The 25,461-nt window shown below is 48.1% G+C and overlaps 1 protein-coding gene across 4 annotated transcripts in view; it reads left to right on the top strand.

Moving 5' to 3' along the window:
- sez6b (seizure related 6 homolog b) overlaps nucleotides 1–25,461 on the top strand; it is a 1,259,716-nt gene that overhangs the window by 1,062,180 nt on the left and 172,075 nt on the right. For all 4 annotated transcript variants that reach the window (XM_072469583.1, XM_072469584.1, XM_072469582.1 and 1 more), the window contains exon 9: nucleotides 2,027–2,165. In XM_072469583.1, coding sequence (XP_072325684.1) covers nucleotides 2,027–2,165 — 139 coding nt within the window. The remainder of the gene's footprint in view (nucleotides 1–2,026; nucleotides 2,166–25,461) is intronic.

The raw sequence follows: 25,461 nt of genomic DNA, 5'->3' as shown, positions 1-25,461 counted from the left end.
GTGCTACTGTGAGGAAAAGCAAATAGACGCTAAGCACTTCCTGACAGGGAGTAACATGGGAAACACAAGGGACAAAAAAGCCAATTATGAACATAAAACGCATAAAATAACAAGAGTCCTGTTGCTTAACAGTTATTTAATTTGTGTTCTGTCCCTTGGACCCTTGCTTGCCATGGAATATATTGCAAACTTTGTTGCTGAATGATATTTTAATTGAAACGATGGCTTATTGAAATTCTGGGCAGAAAGGGAATGAAGTCAAAATAAATGATTAATGAACTTCAGACTTGTGCTTTATGCTAAACCCATTAATTGAAATAATAAACCACTGATATACTCAATCCTTTCAGTTCCCTCGGTTACATTTTTGCCAGTAAAGAGAGAGAAAGCATGTGTGTGTGAGAAGAATTCAAAAACAGGCTATGCGAGAAGCCCGTGTGCATTGGGAATCGGGTAGTTTCCCAAATTTTGCCTATGCTTCTTTGAAGTCAGTCACTAGATGTGACAGACCCTATCCATCTGTCCAGTGAATTTCCTTGCATTTTTCATGTCCTCAGTGCCTGATCTCTTCACAGACCCTCCCCACGGTAACTTCCCAGAGATCTGAAAAGTCAGGAAAGTGGAGCCAGAATCCCAGGCCCAGCATTCAGTTCAATTGTTAAACTGCACCATCTCTGAATTATCTTCTAGTTCTCTCCCTTGCCATCCAATTGATCCCTCTCCACCCACAAGATCCCCATGTGGAAACTGAATGAGGGATAATGCTCCCAAGGGTTCTGTTGCCCTTTGACTGGCTTCTTAGAGATGGTCCTAAGTGCCGAGGTCAAGTTCCCCCACTTGGGAATACAAAACAGAAAAGTTTGGAAAACACCTCAGCAGGTCAGGCAGCATCTGTGGAGAGCAACGCAGAGTTAATATTTCAAGCCTGTATAACTCTTCTTCAGGGGTTATATGGTCTTATATTCTTGATCAGCAATGGAATCAAGGGTTACAGGGAAAGGGCAGGAAAGTGGACGTGAGGAATGTCGGATCAGCCATGATCCTATTGAATGGTGGAGCAGGTTTGAATGGCCTACTTCTGTTCCGATGTCGTATGGTCTATGGGAGAAATGTGATGGATTTTATACAGTTTAAGAGGGGTGGAGCAAAGTAGAACGTCAGGGGCAGGTGTGAGCTGGAGATTGGAAAAAGATGTTTGAGACACAAGGCAAAGGAAGTGTTAATGGCAGTGTTAAAGACCAAAGAAAGTGCTGATAGTGGCATGAAGGTAAGTTAGCAGAATGTATTCTGTGAAAGCAAAACTGGAGAACAAGTGAGATGGCCCTGTGGGGTCCCACTCAGGACTTATCTCCACAACGTGCATTCCATCTCCCAAGACCTCACATCAGAACTTCATGACATTGTTGTGCATTGGCACCTGACTATTCTATGTGACCAGCAATTTGACTGGCAATCGCTAAAATGATCTTGCATAACCATTTCTAGTTACTGTTAACCTTAGCACAGGCTATCATTGTAAAAGGTGATCAAGTTTTACATTTGATTACAGACAGGAGAAAACAGTTAAAGGGGAACAAAAACAAGGGCAAATACAAAAGTGATGGTTAAGAGTTTCCAGGGCGGTATGGTGGTGCAGTGGTTAGCACTGCTGCCTCACCACGCCGACGACCCGAGTCCGACCCCGCACCCAGATCACTGTCCATGTGGAGGTTGCACATTCGCCCCGTGTCTGCGTGGGTCTCGCCCCCACAACATAAAGAATGCAGGATAGGTGGATTGGCCACGCTAAATTGCCCCTTAATTGGAAAAAAATTATAACTGGGTATTCTAAATCCATTTTTTTTAAATTCCAGGTTTCCGTTCAGGAAACCACTTCAAAAAATGACGGCGAGGAGATGCAAGTAATTTTGGAAATGCCAGCAAATAGTTAAAGAGCGGCTTGATGATCCCGAACCGTGAAGCAAGTGTCTATAGCACCTCAGCGGGTTTGTTTTACAGCTGCTTGTTTTTTTTTTCTAAATCATAGCTGTCTGCAGTGGGGAGATTACAGACTCTGCCGGAGTTGTACTGTCTCCCAATTGGCCGGAAGCCTACGACAAGGGTCAGGACTGCATTTGGGGGATACACGTGGAGGAAGACAAACGGATCATGCTGGAGCTCCAAGTGTAAGTACAAAATAGAGCAAAGTGCGCTCCCCGCACCACACCTGAAACGACGGGCTCGGGAATGGAATTGGAAATTTTGCTCCGTCAGTCTCTGGAGCCGGTAACAACTGAACGCTGATGGAAGCTATCAACTAGTAAGATTTGAATACGGGCATGATCATTAACCTTGTGACATGCTGCGAGTTTCGAATTTTACAGCCATTTTCCAGCTCCCCTCAGCTACAAAAACAACTTGCATTTATATAGTACCTTTAACAGAGTAAGGTGCCCCAAAGCATGAAACGGGAACGACCCAACAAATTTTGGACCACTAAGGACATAATAGGATGGTTGACTGAAAGTTGTGTGTAGATTTTAAATAGTTTCTTGAATTAATTCAGATGGATGACCTCTGGCTTAGCCCAGAGGCATGGTGCAGTCAGGAAGCCCGAGTTGAACTGCTTCTCCCCATTTCTGATCCATCGCCAAGGCTGCTTTCTTTCAGCACTACTCGTGTTTGTCTCATCATTCCCTCTCGTAGAATCAAAGAAGAGAATCAGCTCTCTGTAAGAACAAATTAGCTGGTTCCATCTCCCTTATGGAAGACATGATTAAATCTGCGTCCACCCACCCTCTCAGGCTGTCCTATCCACTATCTACCTGGTGGTCACCTGTCTGACAGGATACTACAAAAAGATATTAAGATTTTTAGGCCTTGTGGGTCGGTTTATGCAAAGAGTATTATGTCTACTGGGACAAGGCGTTGTCCTATCTTAATGTGGGTGCAAGTTGAATGGCAGACAAGCCAACCCCGGCTGTAATGTCCTGTCTGTAGTTTGATCCTGGGCTTGTTTGCTACATGACCCCTGTACATGCTGCAACATTTACAGCAGCATTCACCTGTGACCTGAGTCCACCACTGGTTCATCACTCAATCGGAACCATGCTCCACGTGTCAGCTTGCCAACTGAGTCGGTCACCAGTGCTCATGCAGTCCATCACCGCCAACAACTACACTTTAAGAACATGACTGATCTTTTCTTGCCTGCAGCTTTTTCCCTCGACTTTCTTTCTCTCCTGTGCTTCTCTTGTCTTGAAAACAATGTCTTGGCTACAACGCATGTGGACAGCACTGCCCAGCCTCACCTCACTCAAATAATCCCTTTTGTTGCAAACCAAAGACAATTAGTGTCGGAGAGCTTTTCAAATGCGGGACACCTCAGTCAAATACAGGTCCCTCCTCAAGTGGGCAAGCGCATTAAGGATGCCAATGTTAAAAACACAGGTCCCTTTAAGACTGAACCAGGTCTTATTTCAGAGTGAGTTGAGAGACGGTGATGCTCATTGAAGCCTGTACTTAAGAGTTGGGTTTTTCCTCATTTGGGGTGGGCTTCCGGACAGGGAGAGGGTCCAGAAGGGAAGACTGGAAACCAGTGTCCGTACCGAGCTCTGGTATCACAATAAAATGGGTGTGAATCATCAGAATGTCTTCTGCTACCTAATTCGGTAAATGGACATTCACCTGTTAAACAAAGGAGACCAGCAGGGATCAACGAATAGTGCTAAAGTTTGGAAGCCCTGGGTATGTATTCCAATCTCCAACCCAGTGATGCGAAGGTAGGTGGAAGCACGTGCTAACTCAGCGTGTACTCAGGATCAAACCCAATGTACTCCTGGGGCAAAATTCTCCGGTATTGGCGCGATGTCCGCCGACCGGCGCCCAAAACGGCGCAAATCAGTCGGGCATCGCGCCGCCCCAAAGGTGCGGAATCCTCCGCATCTTGGGGGGCCGAGCCCCAACCTTAAGGGGCTAGGCCCGCACCGGACTAATTTCCGCCCCACCAGCTGGCGGAAAAGGCCTTTGTTGCCCCGCCAGCTGGCGCGGAAATTACATCTCCGGGCGGCGCATGCGCGGGAGCGTTAGCGGCCGCTCACAGCATCCCCGCGCATGCGCAGTGGAGGGGGTCTCTTCCGCCTCCACCATAGTGGACACCGTGGTGAAGGCGGAAGGAAAAGAGTGCCCCCACGGCACAGGCCTGCCCGCGGATCGGTGGGCCCCGATCGAGGGCCAGGCCACCGTGGGGGCACCCCCCCGGGGCCAGATCGCTCTGCGCCCCCCCCCCCCCCCAGGACCCCGGAGCCCGCCCGCGCCGCCTTGTCCCGCCGGTAAGGTAGGTGGTTTAATCTACGCCGGCGGGACAGGCATTCCAGCAGCGGGACTTCGGCCCATCGCGGGCCGGAGAATCGCCGGGGGAGGGTCGCCAACCGGCGTGGCGCGATTCCCAACCCCGCCGAATCTCCGGTGCCGGAGAATTCGGCAACCGGCGGGGGCGGGATTCACGCCAGCCCCCGGCGATTCTCCGACCCGGCGGGGGGGTCAGAGAATCTCGCCCCAGGTATCACAATAAAATGGGTGTGAATCATCAGGATGTCTTCCGCTGCCTAATTCGGGAAATGGACATTCACCTGTTAAACAAAGGAGACCAGCAGGGATCAACGAATAGTGCTCAAGTTTGGAAGCCCTGGGTACGTATTCCAATCTCCAACCCAGTGATGCGAAGGCAGGTCGAAGCACGTGCTAACTCAGCGTGTACTCAGGATCAAACCCGATGTACTCCTGGTCTGGGTAGGCCAGTGCAGAGCAGCCAGTCCATTTACACATCAACAAGCAAGGACACATGCTGTAGCTTTTCAAAGAAAAATGTAGAAAACCAAAGCAGCACTATCCAATCTGAGCCCCATTGGTAAGGAGGATTATCAATCCCAAACATTTCTGAGCCGCAAATACCAGAAGGTTAAATGAGGGATCCTGGGGGTGGGGTGGGGTGGGGGGAAATTCAATTCCGGGACCAGTGAGATTAACATTAAAGAGCCTGAAAAAGTTCAAAGATATGAATCAATAACGACTTATTCGGAAAGCATTAAAAGCCCAAGAATCATGAGGCCATGGCAACTGTGGTGAACAAAGCTGCTGAATTCAAATAAACCAAATTCATAGGGAAGAGAAGTTGTTGCGAAAAAACCTGAGAGAATTCCAAAGAACTGAAAATGATTCAGAATAAACTGAAAGCAATGGCAAGCCAGCATTTTCAATACTTCAACGACAAACTGCTGTTCATGTTGTCTCATTTGAGAAGAATCTGTTAAGATGTTGGGTGAATTCTCCCAAGCCCCCATTGGCGTTTTCAATGTCGGCACTGCGGGAGAATATGGCTGGAGGCCAGTGTGGGTCTGTACTGTAGTTACTCAGGAGCTAGGAGTGATTTTAATTCTAACTATTGCCGTAAGACAGTCAGCACAATTCGAGGTTTGCAATTTAAATCAAAATTTTCAGATGGTCCATAGTGCAGGGCAATTGTCTACAGGAAGGTTGCACTTCCCAGAAAATTGCTGTGCAATCCTTACCTGGGAACAACTTGGGTATCCCCCAGATATGACACCCTGGAGTTCGGAAGTTACGGCGCAACTATAGCTTACACATTAAATGGCTGGCACAGCTAAGACTGTTCTCACCACTTGATTCAACAGCCCACTCTGATTTCGGTGATCACACATAATCACAAAGGCCTTCAAACTCTGTCCTCATCACAAAGAATTTCAGCTCCGATCCTTCTAGCAGCGAGGCTGATCCCTCAGCCAACAGCCGGTCACAATCTTCCCAAGCTCCACAGGTATGATCGTCACCAAAAACGACAAATGTTTGCAGGACCTGCTCAGCTCATTCTGCATTGATTAGATCCACCAATCAACAGACTTGTTCTTAACTTCTGGGGCGGGATTCTCCGACCCCCCGCCGGGTCGGAGAATCGCCGGAGGCTGGCGTGAATCCCGCCCCCGCCGTGTCCCAAAGAGCAGGTTGGTTACTCACTTCCTGTATCTAAACACTATTAAAACCTGAACTTAGGCAGTTTTGGTTTGGGATTCAGGCATTTGATCTTCCCCCCCCCCCCCACCCCACAACCTGACCCAAAGCTAAGGGCCTAGGTTAAACCCATTCAAAACCCATTCACATGCATGGTTAAAATCATTCCTTTTGTTTCAGACAACTGCAGTGAGATTTGAAAACAGACTTTGACGGGATAAAATTTGATTAAAATATCATCTGGTTTGATTCTTTCAGCATTTTTCGACCTCAGTGTTCTCCACACAGCCTCCCCTACCCACAAAGCTCTCTGCAATGTTATTTCATTGCATTAATGTCTGAGATTGACTTTAGAGCATCTGTGCTCCAACAATTTGCATTCATTCTCAGAATTGATCAGCTCTGCTTCCTACGTTGGAAGAGGTATAATCGTGCTCCTGTTAAAACTCTCCAACTGGGGCGGCAAGGTGGCACAGTGGTTAGCACTGCTGCCTCACGGCGCCAGGGACCCAGGTTCAATTCCCATCTTGGGTCACTCTCTGTGTGGAGATAGTGGGCAGGACTTTTGTGCTTTATGACGGCGTGAATCCCAGGACTAATTCTGGCCCCTGTAGGGGGCCAGCACGGCACTGGAGCGGTTCACGTCGCTCCAGCTGCCGATCCCGGCGCGAACTGGGCGCCGCGGGATCCGCGCACACGCCAGTGGAGCTGGCGCCAACGCGCACGTGTGCAGTGGCCTCCTTCAACACGCCGGCCCCGACGCAACATGGCGCAGGGCTACAGGGGCCGTCGCGTGGGAAATGAGTCCCCAGCCAGGGCTGAGAGAATCCTGCCCAGTATGTTCTCCCCATACTAGATGGGTTTCCGCCGGGTGCTCCGGTTTCCTCCCACAGTCCAAAGATGTACAGGTTAGGTGGATTGGCTATGCTAAATTGTCCTTTAGTGTCCAAAAGGTTAGGTGGGGTTACTGGGTTACAGGATAGGTTGGGGCATGTGCCTAGATAGGGTGCTCTTTCAGAGGGTCGGTGCAGACTTGATTGGTCAAATGCCCTCCTCCTGCACTGTAGACATTCTATGATTCTCATGGCATTCACACAAAAAGTGTTTTAGTTAAGTCTTTGCTCCCACCAGAGGTCCCCCACAGGGGTTGCACCAACATGGTTGCTCAGTGGGTAGAGAGATCCTGCAATGTTTTCATTTTCACAAGACCGGGTAGCCCAGATAGAGGTGTAATCTTGGGAATCCAGATCAGCGCAGGGTTATGGGGAAAAGCTAAATTGGACAAAGAGCCGACACAGACATGGCAGGCTGAATGGCCACCACCTGTGCAGCAAGGTGCTATGATTCTAATCCTTTCTACCACTGCTCAGCATCATCTGTGGCCCCATTCTGGTGACAGAAAGGCGATGAAAGGGGCTGGTTTAGCACACTGGGCTAAATCACTGGCTTTTAAAGCAGACCACGGCAGGCCAGCAGCTCGGTTCGATTCCCGTACCAGCCTCCCCGAACAGGCGCCGGAATGTGGTGACTAGGGGCTTTTCACAGTAACTTCATTTGAAGCCTACTCGTGACAATAAGCGATTTTCATTTTTCATTTCATTTTTTCAAAGGGTTTTCCCAGGGCATCACCCAGTTACCTACTGAAAAACACGTCAATCGGAATAGGCCTGAGAAATCAAATTCCTGGGTTTTGACGAACATGGAGGCTGCGGGTGTTGACCAGACATTATTTTCTGTCATGCTGGTGCAGAGTGGTGCCTGTGAAGACCTTTGACCTAAGACATTTCCAGGTCAATGTGACTACCTTTGTACAAATGGGTGTGTGGATAAGAGCAGATGAGCCATACACCTCTGGTGGTGTCGATCTCCCGCTGTTTCTCCTGGCCCTTCCGAATACATAAATGGGTACACCTCAAAGTGATTTTTGTCAGCAACAGAAATCTTGTTGAATTTTTTTTTAATCCAGTCAACCAGCAATCCAGGAAAAAACATCCAAAGGACAAATGACACTTCTAAAAATCCACCTGTCAGGCCGTCCAAGTTAACAGATCAAGTGAGTGGAATCAGGACCCGGTACTTTCCATGTGATAGAATTGGGGGATCCATGCAACCTCGTTCAGTACAATAATATCTGTGTGAAGGCTGGTTGTAAAATCAAGCTCTGCGCAGTCCAGGCAGGAGACCAGATACAGGCCTCTGTCCAATTTCCTCACCCTCATTTTGACCATTCCACAAACAATTCCACTGCTCGGAAAATATATCCTCATTGAACCCAGGTCTCTGTGTTCGCTTGGAGTTGACTATGCAACAGTCTCCATCCTGTGGCAAGGGCACCAGCAACAGGACCTACGGTTTTATCTGACAGTTTAAATTAATGGGGTGAATTTCTATTATGCAGCTATTATTAGCAATGCTGGGTCATTGAAAGATGTCAGATCAATTTACTGATAGCTAGCAGCGTGGGGAAGCGGGGAAGAGGGGTGCGTGATTGCAGACCTTTACTTAAATGATATGGGAAATCTGCTGCAAGGTTAACTTGTTAAGTGGTAAAGCAGGTCCAGTTTCTCTCAGCTCAATTTCAAGTCATAATCTTTCAATCGTTTAAACCCAGAAATGTTTAATTCTGTGGAGCCCAATGGATGTAACGTCCCCTTGTGCCCCAGTCTGTCAGCCGGTTTTTGCTCAGGCCCATGCAGAGATTCTGTTAGGTGCTTGGATGCTTTCAGACTTCACAAATGCTCCCTCAACGGTGCCGCAACTCTATCTAGAGTTTGTTTGAGATGTACAGAACAGGGAAGTCGGAGCTAATTTTGCCAATCACAGCAGAGTCAGCTGCAGTGAGGGCACTGTCGTCCAGTATGAAGTATGGAGGCCAGGTGATTTGATTTGATTGATTTATTATTGTCACATGTATTAGTATACAATGAAAAGTATTTTTGCTTGCATGCTATGCAGACAACGCATACCGTAAATAGGGCAGGAAGGAGAAACTACAGAATGTAATGTTACAGTCATAGCTAGGGTGTAGTGAAAAATCAACTTCATACGAGGTAGGTGCATTCAAAAGTCTGATGACAGCAGGGAAGAAGCTGTTCTTGAGTCGGTTGGTACGTGACCTCAAACTTTTGTATCTTTTTCCTGACGGAAGAAGATGGAAGGGAGTATGTCCGGGGTGCGTGGGGTCCTTAATTATGCTGGCTGCCTTTCCGAGGCAGCGGGAATTGTAGACAGAGTCAATGGATGGAAGGCTGGTTTGCGTGATGGACTGGGCTACATTTTGTAGTTTCCTGCGGCCTTGGGCAGAGCAGGATCCATACCAAGCTGTGATACAACCATACCAGGTGAGGACAGGACCAAAGCTCAATTCTAATGCCCAGAGCGTTGAATATCATACTGACATTAACTATCGAGGCCAATACATAAAGGGTCCTCCTCCAATAGGGCATTGGCGATCATGGACTTCCATTGGATTGGGCCATGATGCTTGGTAAAGTGCTGCAGTGGCTTGTCTCCTGCATCTGGCTGACCAGACAACTCTCCTATCCTTGCCGCCTGCCGTCAGTCCTATTGGTGGGATTTACAAGTAGGTAATCAGCCTGCTTGGCCACGTCATTAATGCCCCATCTGTGGCTATAAGGTGCTGGAGTGGGACTTGAACACGGAGCTTCTAATCAAGATGGTACCCACTGAGTCACAAGACCTTCTTACACATGGAAGTGTCATATCTGCAAAATACCTTTGAAACCACAAGGAGATTGCATCTTTGAGAGGATAGACAAAAGAAAACCATTCAGATGCTGGTCTTGTGAGGCCTATATCAATCCTTAGCCCACTAAGTCCCAACTAACTGAGTAAATTTCAAGTAAATTTCAGCCAATTAGAAACCAATTAATTTTTTTCACAGTTCCTACCTCTTCAGATGGGTCAAAAGAAATGGCTACATAGAACATACAGTGCAGAAGGAAGCCATTCGGCCCATCGAGTCTGCACCGACCCACTTAAGCCCTCACTTCCACCCTATCCCCATAACCCAATAACCCTTCTTAACCTTTTTGGACACTGAGGGCAATTTAGCATGGCCAATCCACCTAACCTGCACGTCTTTGGACTGTGGGAGGAAACCGGAGCACCCGGAGGAAACCCACGCAGACACAAGGAGAACGTGCAGACTCTGCACAGACAGTGATCCAGCAGAGAATTGAACCTGGGACCCTGGCGCTGTGAAGCCACAGTGCTAGCCACATGTGCTACCATGCTGCCCAAATGAGGAGCTTAAATTTTAATGTGTGCACAATATCACATCTAATGTAGAAATAGATTTGAAGTGAAGTTGAAATAATAAAAATAGATGAATTGGAGAATTGGACAGAAAGGATTTACATTTGTTTTCTTAATTCTTTATGCCAGAAGTACAGGGGCAATGTAATTAATAACGTTACTTCTGATCTGCTTTATCAGTGTCAGTAATTGAAACTGCTGAGCAAGCTGAAAGCCATCGGAAACTAAAGGAATTCAAGATGGGGAGGCGTTTAACTGCAAGGTGTACTGAATGAAGTCCCGCAATGCTGACATAACTGGCCTGGATTCAAACACATTTTTGAACAGTACGCTGTGAGAGGAAAACAGACACTATCGTTGCAGATTGTTTTTATTGAAGTAAGGTTTCAGTCACTTCTGCAGATTGGCTGGCAGATAACAGATAACATGTCATGCCAATGAGCTGATGTCGGTCATTATCTGACTGATTGCTGGTGGCTGAGACCATTGCCCTTCTGGATTGTGCACAGTAAGAAGTCTTACAACACCAGGTTAAAGTCCAACAGGTTTGTTTCGATGTCACTAGCTTTCGGAGCGCTGCTCCTTCCTCAGGTGAATGAAGAGGTATCTTCTGGATTGTGTAAGAGAAAAATATTGGGCACCCTACTGGCAATTTACTGCAATGCCAGGAGGCAAAGATCCCACAAAATCTGCATATGCTACTCAGGGTGTGCGGCATAAGAGGTAATCTTATTCAAACATAGAAAATTCTCACAGGGCTCAATTGGATAGATGCAGGAAGGGTGTTACCCTTGTTGGCTGTAGGGGGGGTGGGGGGGTGCGCGTGAGGTCTAGAATTAGCAAAGTGTCTCTGAATAAGGGGCAATCCATTTAGGACTGAGATGAGGAGGAATTCCTTTACTAAGAAGGTGGTGTAGCTTTGAAATTCTCTGCCCCAGAGGGCTATGGAGGTTCAGTCATTGAGGATGTTCAAGACGGAGATCGATAGATTTCTACATATTAAAAACATCAAGGGGATTGTGCAGGAAAATGGTGTTGAAGTAGAAGATCAGCCATGATCTCACTGAATGGCGGAGAGGGGTCGAGGTGCTGAATGGCTTGGCCCTGCTCTTATTTCTTGCGCTGTAACTACAAGTAGCATGAAATAGAATTGGACAGTGCTCCTCAGTGTATTGTTGGCATTGTCTATAGATTTGACAATATTATAATGTGACAATTAAAAAGCTAATGAAATCTTGATATCCATAGTGAGCTCTTACATAGAGAGCTCCTACCGCAGTTTTGCGGAGCCTGTAAAAATGATGATCTTTGGATCACTGAGCTACAACATGACTGTGCATTCACTGAAGAAGGTGCAGAGAAACACTTGCAAGGGTAAGGTTAGTAAAATCATCTTTACTATGTAGAAGGGAGACGATTAAATGGAAACTCATCAAAATATGGAGCATCAGAAAATGACTCGGATGAGTTGAATCCTCAATATTACTCAGAAATGAACTGGATAGTAGGATATGGGGAAGTAACTAAACCAATCAAGGGTAAATTTAAAGCAGGGCATCCAAAAAAACAACTTGTTCACACAAATGTCTGGAATAATCTTCCAAGCTGGACAGGAGTGATGGGGAGGATGAAAATATAAGACAGAGAGACTTCTTCAGTGGCTCAAATAGCCATTTCTTGGCCTTGATACGTGTTGTGTAATGGAGGGAAACATCCATTTTCAGGAGGATAATGCAGGTTTCTGATGCTCCCTATATGGTGCAGGAATATGTTAAGAGTGCAAATGAAAACCAGTGCAAAGCAATTAACATAATTGATTACTTCCGGGATACACAAGGCAGGAATCAGTATCTTTGGAAAGAACAAACAGGTGATGTCTGAAGTTTCTCTAACAGACCGAGTATATTAATAGGATCAGATAAATGTGACACAAAAGGGAATCGGTAAAAACAGCCAAACACAGAGGAGGCAGCAGTGGAATGACTGCTTATTGAGGTTACAAATAACAGAGAGCAATAATAAAGAAACCCAAGAGCCTGCAGGTAACGAGGGCAATGGTTGACCAAATGAAAATGAGAGCATAGTAAAGCGACTAGGGACTACCCAAAACTGGGGTCAGAAATGAGGGAACCACTTAGCCAAACATGGCTGTTCCGCCAGCAACTGGGAACGTATGTTCCCTCTGGTCTACAGCTTACACCCTCTCCTATTCCCATTCTGACTGATGTAACTTTAGCCCCTTATTCTGTTCTACTGAAGCCTCGGGAACTTTCACCAAGGCAACCTGCAGTCCTCTGGTCTGAATATTGACTGAAGTAATATTAGCTATTCCCTGTATTTCCCTCACAACAGGGACTATGATGAGGTAGAGGTGGAGTTGTTAATGTCATGGTTTGTTGGGAAAGGTCAGGAGGAGAGAAAATTGATTGATACTTTAGATGGGGGAGAGCTTCTATCAAAGGACAGCGAGGGGTGGGAGCTTTGCCTATCTTATTGCTGTGTGTAGCAGCTTGCTATCTGCATCTACTATCTGTAAAATGATTCTTTTTAGAACCGTTGCCCACACTGCAGAGCTCAAAGCATGGCGTGTCAGACTCCTCAGGAATAGGCATGTTTAAAACGCCTCTGACTTTTTTCAAGGTTCAATCTTTCCATTCTTTCTCATTTGTGATTTGACATTATTAGGAAAGAGTTCATATTCCCTAGTACTTAAATTGCAATTTGAGTTTTAATAGTTTAATAGATTGTACATATTGTTGAATAGACTGGACAAATATATAAAGGGGATACAGATGGCACTGTTTTGTTGTTGGAGAAGTGATACTGAACACACATTTGGGAGTCGAAGAAGTCAAGACTCGCTTCCTAGCCCTTATTATAGAGTTACTATCGGAGCTTAACAAGCATCCTGGAAGACTTGGGGATAGAACTGAGGCACAGACCTACCTCCTCCTCTGCCCAATGAAAGAGGATATTACCTTCCCGTGTACAAATAGGCTGCCACATTTCTTGTATTACAACAATGACTATGCTTCAAGGGTACTTCACTGACTGTGGAGAACTTTGTGACAAATCTTCCTCAACCTTTTCACTCTCTTACTCCTCCCTCCTTCCAGTTCAACAGTTCTATACCCTTTTGGAGATGGTGGTCCCACTGCACAATGCCAGCATCTTCTACTTAAATGTCAATAAATGTTCAAGTTAATCACCAAACCTTCCATATTTTCATTCGGGCGGGATTCTCCGACCCCCCGCCGGGTCGGAGAATCGCCGGGGGCGGCGTGAATCCCGCCCCCGCCGGCTGCCGAATTCTCCGGCGCTGGGGTTTTGGCGGTGGTGGGAATCGCGCCATGCCCGTCAGCAGCCGCTGGCGGCGCCCCCCCGGCGATTCTCCGGCCCGCGATGGGCCGAGTGGCCGCCCGTTTTTCGGCCGGTCCCGTTGGTGTAAATTAGAGTAGGTACTTACTGGCGGGACCTGGTGGCGCGGGCGTCCTTGGGGGGGGCGTGGGGGGGATCTGGCCCCGGGCGGTGCCCCCACGGTGGCCTGGCCCGCAATCGGGGCCCACCAACCCGCGGGCGGGCCTGTGCTGTGGGGGCACTCTATTCCTCCGCGTCGGCTGCTGTGGTCCTCTGCGATGGCCGACGTGGAGAAGATCCCCCCTGCAGGGATTATGCCAGCACACGCTAACACTCACGTGCATGCGCCAACTCGCACTGGCCGGCGGAGGCCGTTCTGCGCCGGTTGGCATGGCGCCAAGCCCTTTTCCCGCCGGACGGCGCGGCGCAAACCACTCCGGGGCCGGCCTCTCCCCTGAAGGTCCGGAGGATTCCGCACCTTTGGGGCAGCCCGATGCCGGAGTGGTTCACGCAATTCTTTGGCGCTGGGACATCCCGCCCCGCCAGGTAGGGGAGAATCCCGCCCCCAGGTCTCTCAGATTTCTTAGCCTCGTCAGCCTTAACCATTCACATCTCCTTGGTTTCATTGATGTCTTTCTCTTCTTCAATCATTGTTTCTATGACCTAACTTGACATAATTAATTATATCGCCCACCAATCATTTAACTAATACTTCTTTTCTATGCTGGTTACCTTTTTGGATTTTTCCATCCTCATCCTTGTTTTTTTGATCCCACCACAAATCATATCCTCCTTTGTGCAATTATGAAACTGTGTTGTTGATTACTCTCTCCACAACAGTAAGAGAGAGACTGCCCTTCTGTGGATCTAAAACCTGCCCCCTTTTTAATTGCAGCATTTGCAGTCATTTACTTTTCATTAATCTTTGTGGGGTTGTGAATGCACTTTTCATCAGCTTGAAGGAGATAACTGTTGCTCGGCTGTGTAGCAAGGAAAAAAGAATTCCCAGTAATTGAGCTGCCGCTAAGTGAGTTCCCACCATATTAGGATTCATTTCAGCAGTACAATACATCAGCTGAAAACTGAACAATACTTGACCAAATACTCTGATTTTAACCAGCGGTTAAACATGGACCCTGACTTTAACCAGTAGTTTGGCCCAAAGAGTCCAGAACAACTTTTTTTTCTTTATTCTTTCATGGGATGTGAGCAAGGCCAGCATTTGTTGCCCATCCTTAATTGCACTTGAACTGAGTGTCTTGCTGGGTCATTTCCGAGGGCAGCTAAGAGTCAGCCACATTGCTGTGGGTCCGAAGTCCGCGTAAAGACGCCAGGTTTCCTTCACTAAAGGGCATTAGTGAACCAGATGAGCTTTTACAACAATCGACAATGATTGAATTAGCCTTTTAATTTCAGATTTCTTTATTGCATTCAAATTCCACCGGCAGCTGGATTTGAACCTAGGTCCCCAGAGCATTAACGTGGGTCTCTGCATTACTACACCAGTGACAATACCACTACACCACTGTAATGAAACTATTATTTATGTCTGTGTAGTGGAAGGGTTGATAATGGGACTGGTATTGGCAGTGCAAGATTTCTGTAAATATTCCACTCTGCTCTCCTGACATTTTTTAAAACCGCTTCCCCTTGCGCCAAAGATCTCTGCAAATTGCCAAATTTCCAATATGCAGCCAGCCGGACCTATTGTACAGGTTTACCAGATCCGGTTTAATGTATTCCTGAAGATTTGATCATGTGACATTTGATCATATTTCATATATCACCTGACACCACTCGTGTGATGTTTAATCCAGTGACAATTATCATGTTACAGATTGATAACTTTAAAAATGGATTTGAATTCCAAGTGACCAACTCGAAAGGCCACACGATAAGATTTCAAAAGACCATGGGCGTCATTCTCCGACCCCCCGCCGGATTGGAGAATCGCCGGGGGCTGCCGTGAATCCCGCCCCCGCCGGTTGCCGAAGTCTCCGGTACCGGATATTCGGCGAGGGCGGGAATCGGGCCACGCCAGTTGGCGGGCCCCCCCGCTGGATTCTCCGGCCCGGATGGGCCAAAGTCCCGCCGATAAATTGCCTGTCCCGCCCGCGTGGATTAAACCACCTTTTGAACGGCGGGACAAGGCGGCGTGGGCGGGCTCCGGGGTCCTGAGGGGGGCGCAGGGCGATCTGGCCCCGGGGGGTGCCCCCACGGTGGCCTGGCCCGCGATCGGGGCCCACTGATCCGCGGGTGGGCCTGTGCCGTGGGGGCACTCTTTCCCTTCCACCTCCGCCACGGTCTCCACCATGGCGGAGGTGGAAGAGACTCCCTCCACTGCGCATGCGCGGGAACCTTTCAGCGGCCGCTGATGCTCCCGCGCATGCGCCGCCCCGACATGTCATTTCCGCGTCAGCTGGCGGGGCAACAAAGGCTGTTTCCGCCAGCTGGCGGGGCGGAAATTCCTCCGCCGCCGGCCTAGCCCCTCAATGTTGGGGCTCGGCCCCCAAAGATGCGGAGCATTCCGCACCTTTGGGGCGGCGCGATGCCCGTCTGATTGGCGCCGTTTTGGGCGCCAGTCGGCAAACATCACGCCGTTTCGGAGAATTTCGCCCAATTGTCAAACAAACAAACTAAAATCAACATTGACAAAACAACAACTTCAGATGATTAGCTCTACCCCACCTCGTCCCATTTGTTTTCATCCCATTTCATTTTAACTGTCTTTTACCATTTCCTTCTCTCTTGTCTTTCTTTATATATATTTAACCCCCCCCCCCATCTTATCCACCTTTCCTTACCCTTTCTCCCCTTTGCTTCCCCCTTCCCCTACCCCCACATCTACATCTGTCACAGTTTACCCTCTGATGTTAATTTCTCTGCTGTTTGGCCTTTCACACCTTTTGTTCTCTCTGGGGACTGTTTTTAGCACTCTTTCCCCGTGGTTTCTGTGGCTATTAGTATCCCGTTTCCCTGGGTTTCTGTGGCTATGACTCATCTTTCATTCTCACTCCACAGTATAAATATTTCCCACTTTCTCTGTCTGTTAGCTTTGACAAAGGGTCATCTGGACTTGAAACGTTAGCTCTTTTCTCTCCCTACAGATGCTGCCAGACCTGCTGAGATTTTTCAGCATTTTCTCTTTGGTTAACAAAACATTACATAGAAGGCAACTAATGTCCTAAATTACAGAAAGGATATTGCCCCTTAACTTCCTCACACAACTGCAATCCTCCCACCACATTTATACATTACTTTGCACTCTCTGCAGAATTGTAGTTATTCCGGGAACCAGTTCAAAGTCACTCCTCACTTCCAGTGGGATTTCACCTCCTCATTCTGCTGAGCTGTAATGTGTCATTTGTGTCTGTGGAAAGTCATTTCCCTCAATCTTCTGAGAATCCCCAAATTGACTTCAAGCAGCTCAGTCCACTCTGGCAATGATGTCCTTTGGTCTCACAAGGATGAATCTTTCAGTGTCCTTAAATCCCTCTCAGTCCCATCTTTCTGACGAGAGAATGAACTCTCACCAGTGTTCTGTCTCGTGGCTAACAGAGAACATCCTTTTAGCCGACTGTTTCCCGCAACTGCTGTATCTCTCTCTCTCTGGCAGTCTCTTCCTCACTCTCTGTCCAGGATCTCTGGGTCAATAAATCCAAGAATCTGTAAGTCTGCCCGTGGCAAAACCAACTCCTCCTTTCATTTTTGGCCAGGTGTGAAAGTGGCACTCGGGTTTCATTGGAACTTGACTTGGGTCCCTGGCCTCATGGTAACCAGGTCACAAGGGCTCTCCCCAGTTTGTGTTTTTCTCTCACTCCCTCTCTAGTTGGTATTTCCCTATCTCCTAACCTCCACCCAGTGTTTGTTTCCCTCTCTCTCTCTCTCTCTCACCCAAGCTTGTATTTTTCTTTATCTCTCCCCAGTTTGTTGTTCTCCCTCACACCCCAGTTTGTATTTTTAATTATTCCAGTTGCCCACTTTGTGACACTGTCTTTATAGTTTTGGTCTTGTTGTGCTTCCGAATGGAGGTCTGTAACTAGTGGTGTTCCGCAGGGATCAGTACTGGGACCTCTGCTGTTTGTAATATATACAAATGACTTGGAAGAAAACGTAGCGGGCCTGATTAGCAAGTTTGCGGATGATACTAAGATTGCAGGAATTTCGGATAGTGATGAAGATTGTCAGAGAATACAACAGGATATAGATAGGCTGCAAAATTGGGCGGAGAAATGGCAGATGGAATTTAACCCGGACAAATGCGAGGTGATGCATTTTGGTAGATCCAATTCAGGTGGGAGCTATAAAATAAATGGCAGAACCAACAGGAGCATAGAGACACAGAGAGATCTGGGCATGCAGGTCCACAGATCCTTAAAAGTGGCAGCAGAGGTGGAAATGGTGGTAAAGAAAGCATGTGGCATGCTTGCCTTCATAGGACGGGGTATAGGGTATAAAAGCTCAAAAATTATGTTGCAGTTATATAGAACATTGGTTAGCCACATTTGGAATACTGTGTCCAATTCTGGCCACCACACTACCAGAAGGACTTGGAGGCTTTGGAGAGAGTACAGAAAAGGTTCACCAGAATGCTGCCTGGTACGGTGCGTATTAGCTATGAGGAGAGATTGGATAAACTCAGATTGTTCTCCCTAGAAAGACAGAGGCTGAGGGGCGACCTGATAGAAGTTTATAATATTATTAGGGATATAGATAGGGTGAACAGTTGGAGGCTTTTTCCCAGGGTGGAATTGAAAATTACAAGGGCGCACAAGTTCGAGGTGAGAAGGAAAGGTTCAGTGGAGTTGTGTGGAGGAGGTTTTTTTTACACAGAGGATGGTGGTGGCTTGGAATGCACTACCAAGTAAGGTGGTTGAGGCAGATACTTTAGCGACCTTTAAGACTTACCTGGATCTGCACATGAACAGACGGGGCATAGAAGGATACAGGCGGTTGGTCTGGATAGGGCATGTGATCGGCAGAGGCTTGGAGGGCCGAAGGGCCTGTTCCTATGCTGTATTGTTCTTTGTTCACACAAAGTCTGCTGAGATAAGGAAAACAATAAGAAACCGCCTACTGTGGCTGCATCTTGCCATGAGGTTCAATAAAAGTGCAAGATCATGTGACATTGCATCATTTCCTGTGATGATGTATATTGTGTTTCATTCGCATATCATACTGTTAAAACTAATCCCTTAAACTACCCCTCCCTTCCTTCATTATTCTCTGGTCCAGGACACCAGAGCTGATTTGTTTTTTATTTATTCATGGGATGTGGGCTTCGCAGGCAAGGCCAACATTTATTGCCCATCCCTAATCGCCCTTGAGGGGGGCAGTTAAGAGTCAATGACTTTACTATGGATCTGGTGTCACATGTCGGCCAGACCAGGTAAAGACGGCAGATTTCTTTCCCTAAAGGGCATTAGTGAACCAAGTGGGTTTTTACAACAATCGACAATGGTTTCATGGGGCGAGATTCTCCGACCCCCCGCCGGGTCGGAGAATCGTCAGGGGGCTGGTGTGAATCCCGACCCCGCCGGTTGCCGAATTCTCCACCACCGAATATTCGGCGGAAGCGGGAATCGCGCCGGTTGGCGGGCCCCCACCTGCGATTCTCCGGCCCAGATGGGCCGAAGTCCCGCCGCTAACATGCCTGTCCTGCCGGCATAAATTAAACCACCTACCTTACCGGCGGGACAAGGCGGCGCGGGCGGGCTCCGGGGTCCTGGGGGGGGGCCGCGGGGCAGTCTGGCCCCGGGGGGTGCCCCCACGGTGGCCTGGCCCGCGATCGGGGCCCACCGATCCGCGGGAGGGCCTGTGCCATGGGGGCACTCTTTCCCTTCCGCCTTCGCCACGGTCTCCACCATGGCGGATGCGGAAGAGACTCCCTCCACTGCGCATGCGCGGGGATACCGTGAGTGGCCGCTAACGCTCCCGCGCATGCGCCACCCGGAGATGTCATTTCCGCGCCAGCTGGCAGGGCACCAAAGGCCTTTTCCGCCAGCTGGCGGGGCGGAAATTCGTCCAGCGCCGGCCTAGCCCCTCAAGGTTAGGGCTCGGCCCCCAAAGATGCGGAGCATTCCGCACCTTTGGGGCGGCGCGATGCCCGACTGATTTGCGCCATTTTGGGCGCCAGTCGGCGGACATCGCGCCGATATGGGAGAATTTTGCCCCTGGTCATCATTAGACTTTTAATCCAGATTTTAATTGAATTCAAATTTCACCGTCTGCAGTGGCGGGATTTGAACCTGAGTCCGCAGAGCATTTCTCTGGGTATCTGGTTTAATCGTCCAGTAACAATACCACTATGCCACCGCCTCCCCAAATGGCATCCGTGTTTTCATAGCAACCTAAACTGAGGCAGTGCATTCTGAATGTTGGGGAGAACAACAAGGCAGTTTAAACAACACATGCAGGTCACAATACGTAGTGCGGCACAGTGGTTAGCACTGCTGCCTACGTCACTGAGGACCCGGGTTCGATCCTGGCCCTGGGTCACTGTCTGTGGGGAGTTTGCACATTCTTCTCATGTCTGCATGGGTTTCACCCCCACAACCCAAAGATGTGCAGAGTAGGTGGATTGGCCACGTTAAATTGCCCCTTAATTGGAAAAAAATAATTGGGTACACTAAATTTAAAAAAAAACAATAAGTGTGCATGAACTGCACATGCAAGGTCCACATCTCCAGAGATGCTCTCTGGAGAGCAATCTCCGGTACTTGATTCTAGTAGACTCTCAATAAAATGCAGAAGGGTTGAGAACCCTAATTGCTGAGTAACCAATTCATGTCATGAATTCATTTCTTTAAATCCATAACTCTTGACTCCACAGTTGGTCAAACATGGCCAAGGTTTCGACTGTACTTTGTACCTGGTGTGAATCTCCTGCACATTTCTCTGGGTAAAAAGAGTTGTACATGCATACGAATTAGGAGCAGAAGTGGGCCACTTAGCCCTTCATGCCTGCTCCACCATTCAATAAGGTCAAAGCTGATCTCACTGTAACCTCCCGCCTACTGCCAATAACCTATGGTCACTCCAGCACAGGTGTCAAGTCAGTGATGTGCAAACTGCCTGGTGTCTGAATTTAATATGCACAGTGTACACCCTGCAAGATTGTACTGGGTTCAAGTTATTCTGATTGACTGCAGTCTGTGGAGTTGCAATATAAATACAATTATTATTAGCCTCTCTGCTGGAGTTCTCAACAAGCTAACTGCAATATGTACTGAGAGGGTGTGGGGGAGGACGGATATTATTGTTTAATTTGGACTTTGTGTGAGCCTTGAGAAGTAGGAAGGATAACTCGAGTAAGACATAAGTGTGAACCATATGGTAGAGCCAATTACACTGAAGTTAGCCCGTACTTTATAATCTAAGATGGACATGAACGTTTTATAATTCAGGAAATGTACATCAATGTTCTCAATTGGAGTATAGACTTGGCAATGCATTAAGAAAATTGTCTGTTTGAGGATAGCCAGTTATGCAAAGTAGTCAAAATGAATGTTTTATGTAATTATCATATCATGTGACAACTGTAGATGGGTGACCTACAAAGTCTAAACTGATGGATTATTCATGCAACCAACTTGCTCAGCTTTTTAATTAGGACCTATTCATTTACATATTTACGAAAAGATGGAAAGTGTGTTGCAAAGCACGTGCATAATAAATAACGTTCTGGATGGGGTTCTGAAAGAATCCATCAACTTAATTAATATACCATTGTTCTTAGAAGCAAACATCTCAACAATTATATGAAGTGAACTGGCAATTTGTGGCGTCTGGTTTTAATCAAATTCGTTCCAGCTGCGTGTGAGTTACATCGCACATACGATGCTGTCAATTCAGTTTTGATAGAATCTGAACTAAACAGACATCCCCGACGCCTAGCACAAGACCCCAGCTGAGAAGAGCTTGCAATATCGCATTCGCCCACGGTAGGTCACTAAGCTGTAACTTACTGTGCGGTCAAAAGGAAAAAATCCCAAGGGTTGACACCACTGCAGCAAGCTGCTGCAATAGTAAAACCCCATCGAATTCAGCAGAGTCAGCTGTCCGCTCATTAGAATGCCATCCTCCACCCTTATGTAATGGCACCTCCTTTTGAGAGGGAAACAGTGTGAATAGGGGGAAATTTTAACCATAAAGTACTGGGGTGATTAAAGTCTTAAAAATCTGCTGCGGGATCCTCCGCTTCGCTGGCAGCACACCCACGATGCGGGTTTTTTGACATGGGTCCGCAAATCTGCATATTAGAGCGAGGCAGTAAGCCTGACTCTAATGTGCATATTGCTGAGGTACCTGAGGATTCGGGATCCAATCCTTTTGCTTCGGGGACCTCGGGCAAGCGCCGCTCAGCACTGGTCCCCACAAACTGGAACTGCACTCGTGGGGGTCTCCAAGGGGATCAGAGACTTCCAGCTGCATGTCCTTTGGGCAGGGTGGTGCCCTGGCACTGCTGGTACTACCTGGGTTTCCTGGCAGTGCCACCTGGGTTGCCAAGGTGCCAAGATGGCATTTTATGTGCACATGCGATTGGGCGAGGGTTGCCCACTGTGGGCATTGGGGGGGAAATCCCATTGGCTGGCAGTCAGAATGGAGGCCCTTGGCCATCCTGAATTTTAATCTGTACTTACCATCTTGAGGTACCCCCAAGGTTCCTTTCCTGCCTCAGTAGTGTCCAGCCCTCCAGGTGGAGCTGCGGAGCCTCTGGGGTTCCGGCCTCCTCAACGGAGCAGCAGCATTGGGAGCCTGCTTGCTCTCCTTCATTGGTTGACCGGCCTGGAGGCAGCTTATTAGGAGTCACCTCCAGTAAAATCACCAAGCTGGCTCAGCTACCGTCAGGTGCTCAAGGTCTTTCGGAAAGAAGTGGTTGAGAATTTTGCTTGTTCTTGAAGAGAGAACAACAATAATCCTCGTCACAAGGACATCCCATGGAATTCACGCAGTGCTATCTTTCACCTTGATTTATGACATTTGTAATTGTGAGTGGATGGGGTCGGGGGGGGTGGGGCGGGGGTGGGGGGGGGAGGTGGAGGTGGGGGGATCTGCTTGGTCAAATATACTTTATTGAAGACAGCCTCTTCCTGAAACTCATCCCCAGACAAATCATTTTTTTTTTAAAATAAGACTTCTGGCTGTCGGCCATTGCAAACCTGGCAAGTTAACATAGGGTTTGGCACTGATTGTTAAGATTGTCATCTGATGCCACTAAAGTGGTGTAAGTGTGATATAAATGCAGCTTATGCCTCTCACTGGCAGCAAAGAAAAATAATGTACTTAGTGGATTGGAACTTCACATTATTAGGATGGATAAGTTCCCATTAAATCTGAGGAGACCTTGACATGCTCACTAAAAAACATTATTGTTGCCGTTGAATTGGTCCCTGCACTATGAAGCCTTAAACAGACTATACTGGGCAAACACTTAAGCTCTTGTGCTTAAAGATACATATTCCTCTTGCAAATGAACCTTGTGAAACATGAGGGTGACTTCAGGTTGTGCAACAGCGCAGCCTTCATGAAACCTGGTTCAATCTGAGTATGATGAAAAAAAACAGGCAGGTCTTGAATGTGTTGCCAGAAAGTATGTGAGGGGGTCAGCTTGTCCATATCGAATGAGGGAGGAAAGTCTGTAATGGTTTATTTATATGGCAATTGGCGGGTTGAGGATGGTACAGTGGAGAAATGTTTGCCAACGTGGTGCGCAGCTCGCAGGCTGAGCGGTCTGCAGTGATGGAGGGAGGTGGTGCTGGAGAAGGAGTGTTCCCACGTCTCACTGGTGCACAGTACAACACACCAAGCAGTTGCTATTGCACAGTCAACAGTCTTTTAAAGGCTCGGTCTCAGAAGACAAAGTCTACTTGAGAGATGGGGCACAGGCCTACCTTTCGTAAAACTGGTTCCAGGGCATTCAGTCCCCCTGCCATGACTTCTGCTGATCTATATTCATTAACCCACTCAGTACCCACTCCTCCAACCGACTCATTCAGAATACATAGGGCTTGATCATCCAGCCACGCGGTGCCGCAAAAGCATCCCGCTGCGGCGCAACGACGCCGGTGAAAGCAGGAAGATCCCGTTCCCGGTATGGTGCTGGAGAAGGAGATGGGCGGTATCAGTTTTTGGCAAATCTGCATATTAGAGCGAGGCAGTAAGCCTGACTCTAATGTGCATATTGCTGAGGTACCTGAGGCTTCGGGATCCAATCCTTTTGCTTCGGGGACCTCGGGCAAGCGCCGCTCAGCACTGGTCCCCACAAACTGGAACGGCACTCGTGGGGGTCTCCAAGGGATCAGAGACTTCCAGCTGCATGTCCTTTGGGCAGGGTGGTGCCCTGGCACTGCTGGTACTACCTGGGTTTCCTGGCAGTGCCACCTGGGTTGCCAAGGTGCCAAGATGGCATTTTATGTGCACATGCGATTGGGCGAGGGTTGCCCACTGTGGGCATTGGGGGGGGGGGACCCTTTTCATGTTGTTTTCAGGCTGGGGGGAGGTCATGGGTGTTTTGTGGGCCTCGGAGATTTAAAAATGGCATCCTGATCTCTCGCTACAACGGGCATCTCTGGCGAGCAGAGATCCCTGTTGTAAACAACGGGACTTTATGCAGCCTCGGCTGCACGTTTCCCATTTAGGCCCCTTATTTAACACAAGTAGAATACTGTGAGTGCTGGGAAACTCGCGGATAAACGCGCTCGCTAGGGAACTTTGTTTCCTTTTGGGAAGACCCCGCCCATAGAGTGTGGCCTTCGGGTTAGTGCTTAGAGGGACAATTAAATGATGGAACATTTTCAAGAGAACTGCCCGACACTTCCTCCTCTGCGGCGAGCACTCATTTTTACAGTGGCACTGGAAAGCCGTGACCCGGGTATAAGGAGTGACAGCTGCCTCGGCCTAAGTTCTAATACTTCTTCCCTAAATCTCTTGGCCTCTCTCGCCAATTAACGCAATTAACAATCGCAGGATGTTTTACTGTGTTACAGGCACGATATAAATGCAACTTCTTTTTGGTGGCATGTGTAACTTGGAGCAATTGAGTGGCAATTCATTTCAATAGCAAAATGTCATATAGGGCAATATTTTCCCATAACGCAGCAGAGTGTCAGGCTCTGACTGAAAATGTGCGTGTATCTCTCCAGATGCTTAGCTGTGCTTTCAGGCTGGATCTTCTGACACTCTCAAAAAAAAGCCTGGGGCGTGGTCTCCAGAGGGCCCGACTCTGGAACTGCTCTCTCAACAGTTTGCCACCTGGCAATGCTGACCAAGCAGTGCCAGCCTGCGCCAGGAGGACAGTGCAACCCCCCCCCCCCCCCCCCCCCCCCAGGTACTTACCTTGGTGTCCCTGGTGGGATCACCTCGACTGTTTCCAGTCCTCGCAGAGCTGTTGTCAACCTCGCCAGCAAGACGTCAAGTTAGCAAACTTTTAATATTCCGTGAGGAGGGATCATATGACGGGGAGGCCCTTTAACTGTCTTAAAATGTCTTGAAATGAGCTTCTCACCCTTTCTCGGTGTGAACCTCATTTTGTCACCAACGAGGGGTGGGGAAAGTAGGGAAGTGAGATCTCGCCAGCGAGAATTCCGTTTCCCAGCTATCGCGAGATTTTGCACTCGCCTCGCCGTTCTCACTTCCGGCGAACACAGGTGCAAAATTGCCCTTATAGTGTGTGTGAGGGAGAAATCCAGTGTGAATAAAGAGAGAAGGATAGCTGAAACAGATGTTGAGTTTCATGGCTTGAAGACATGCAGAGATGACACACCAGTTCCTACATCTAACCAGGAGCTTCATCAACAAGTGATTTTTAAAATGTCTGCT

The sequence above is a fragment of the Scyliorhinus torazame genome, chromosome 12, assembly GCF_047496885.1.
Source record: "Scyliorhinus torazame isolate Kashiwa2021f chromosome 12, sScyTor2.1, whole genome shotgun sequence".
Lineage (NCBI taxonomy): Eukaryota > Metazoa > Chordata > Chondrichthyes > Carcharhiniformes > Scyliorhinidae > Scyliorhinus > Scyliorhinus torazame.
The sequence above is the reverse complement of the archived record's forward strand: the minus strand, read 5'-3'. Positions and strand labels throughout refer to the sequence as shown.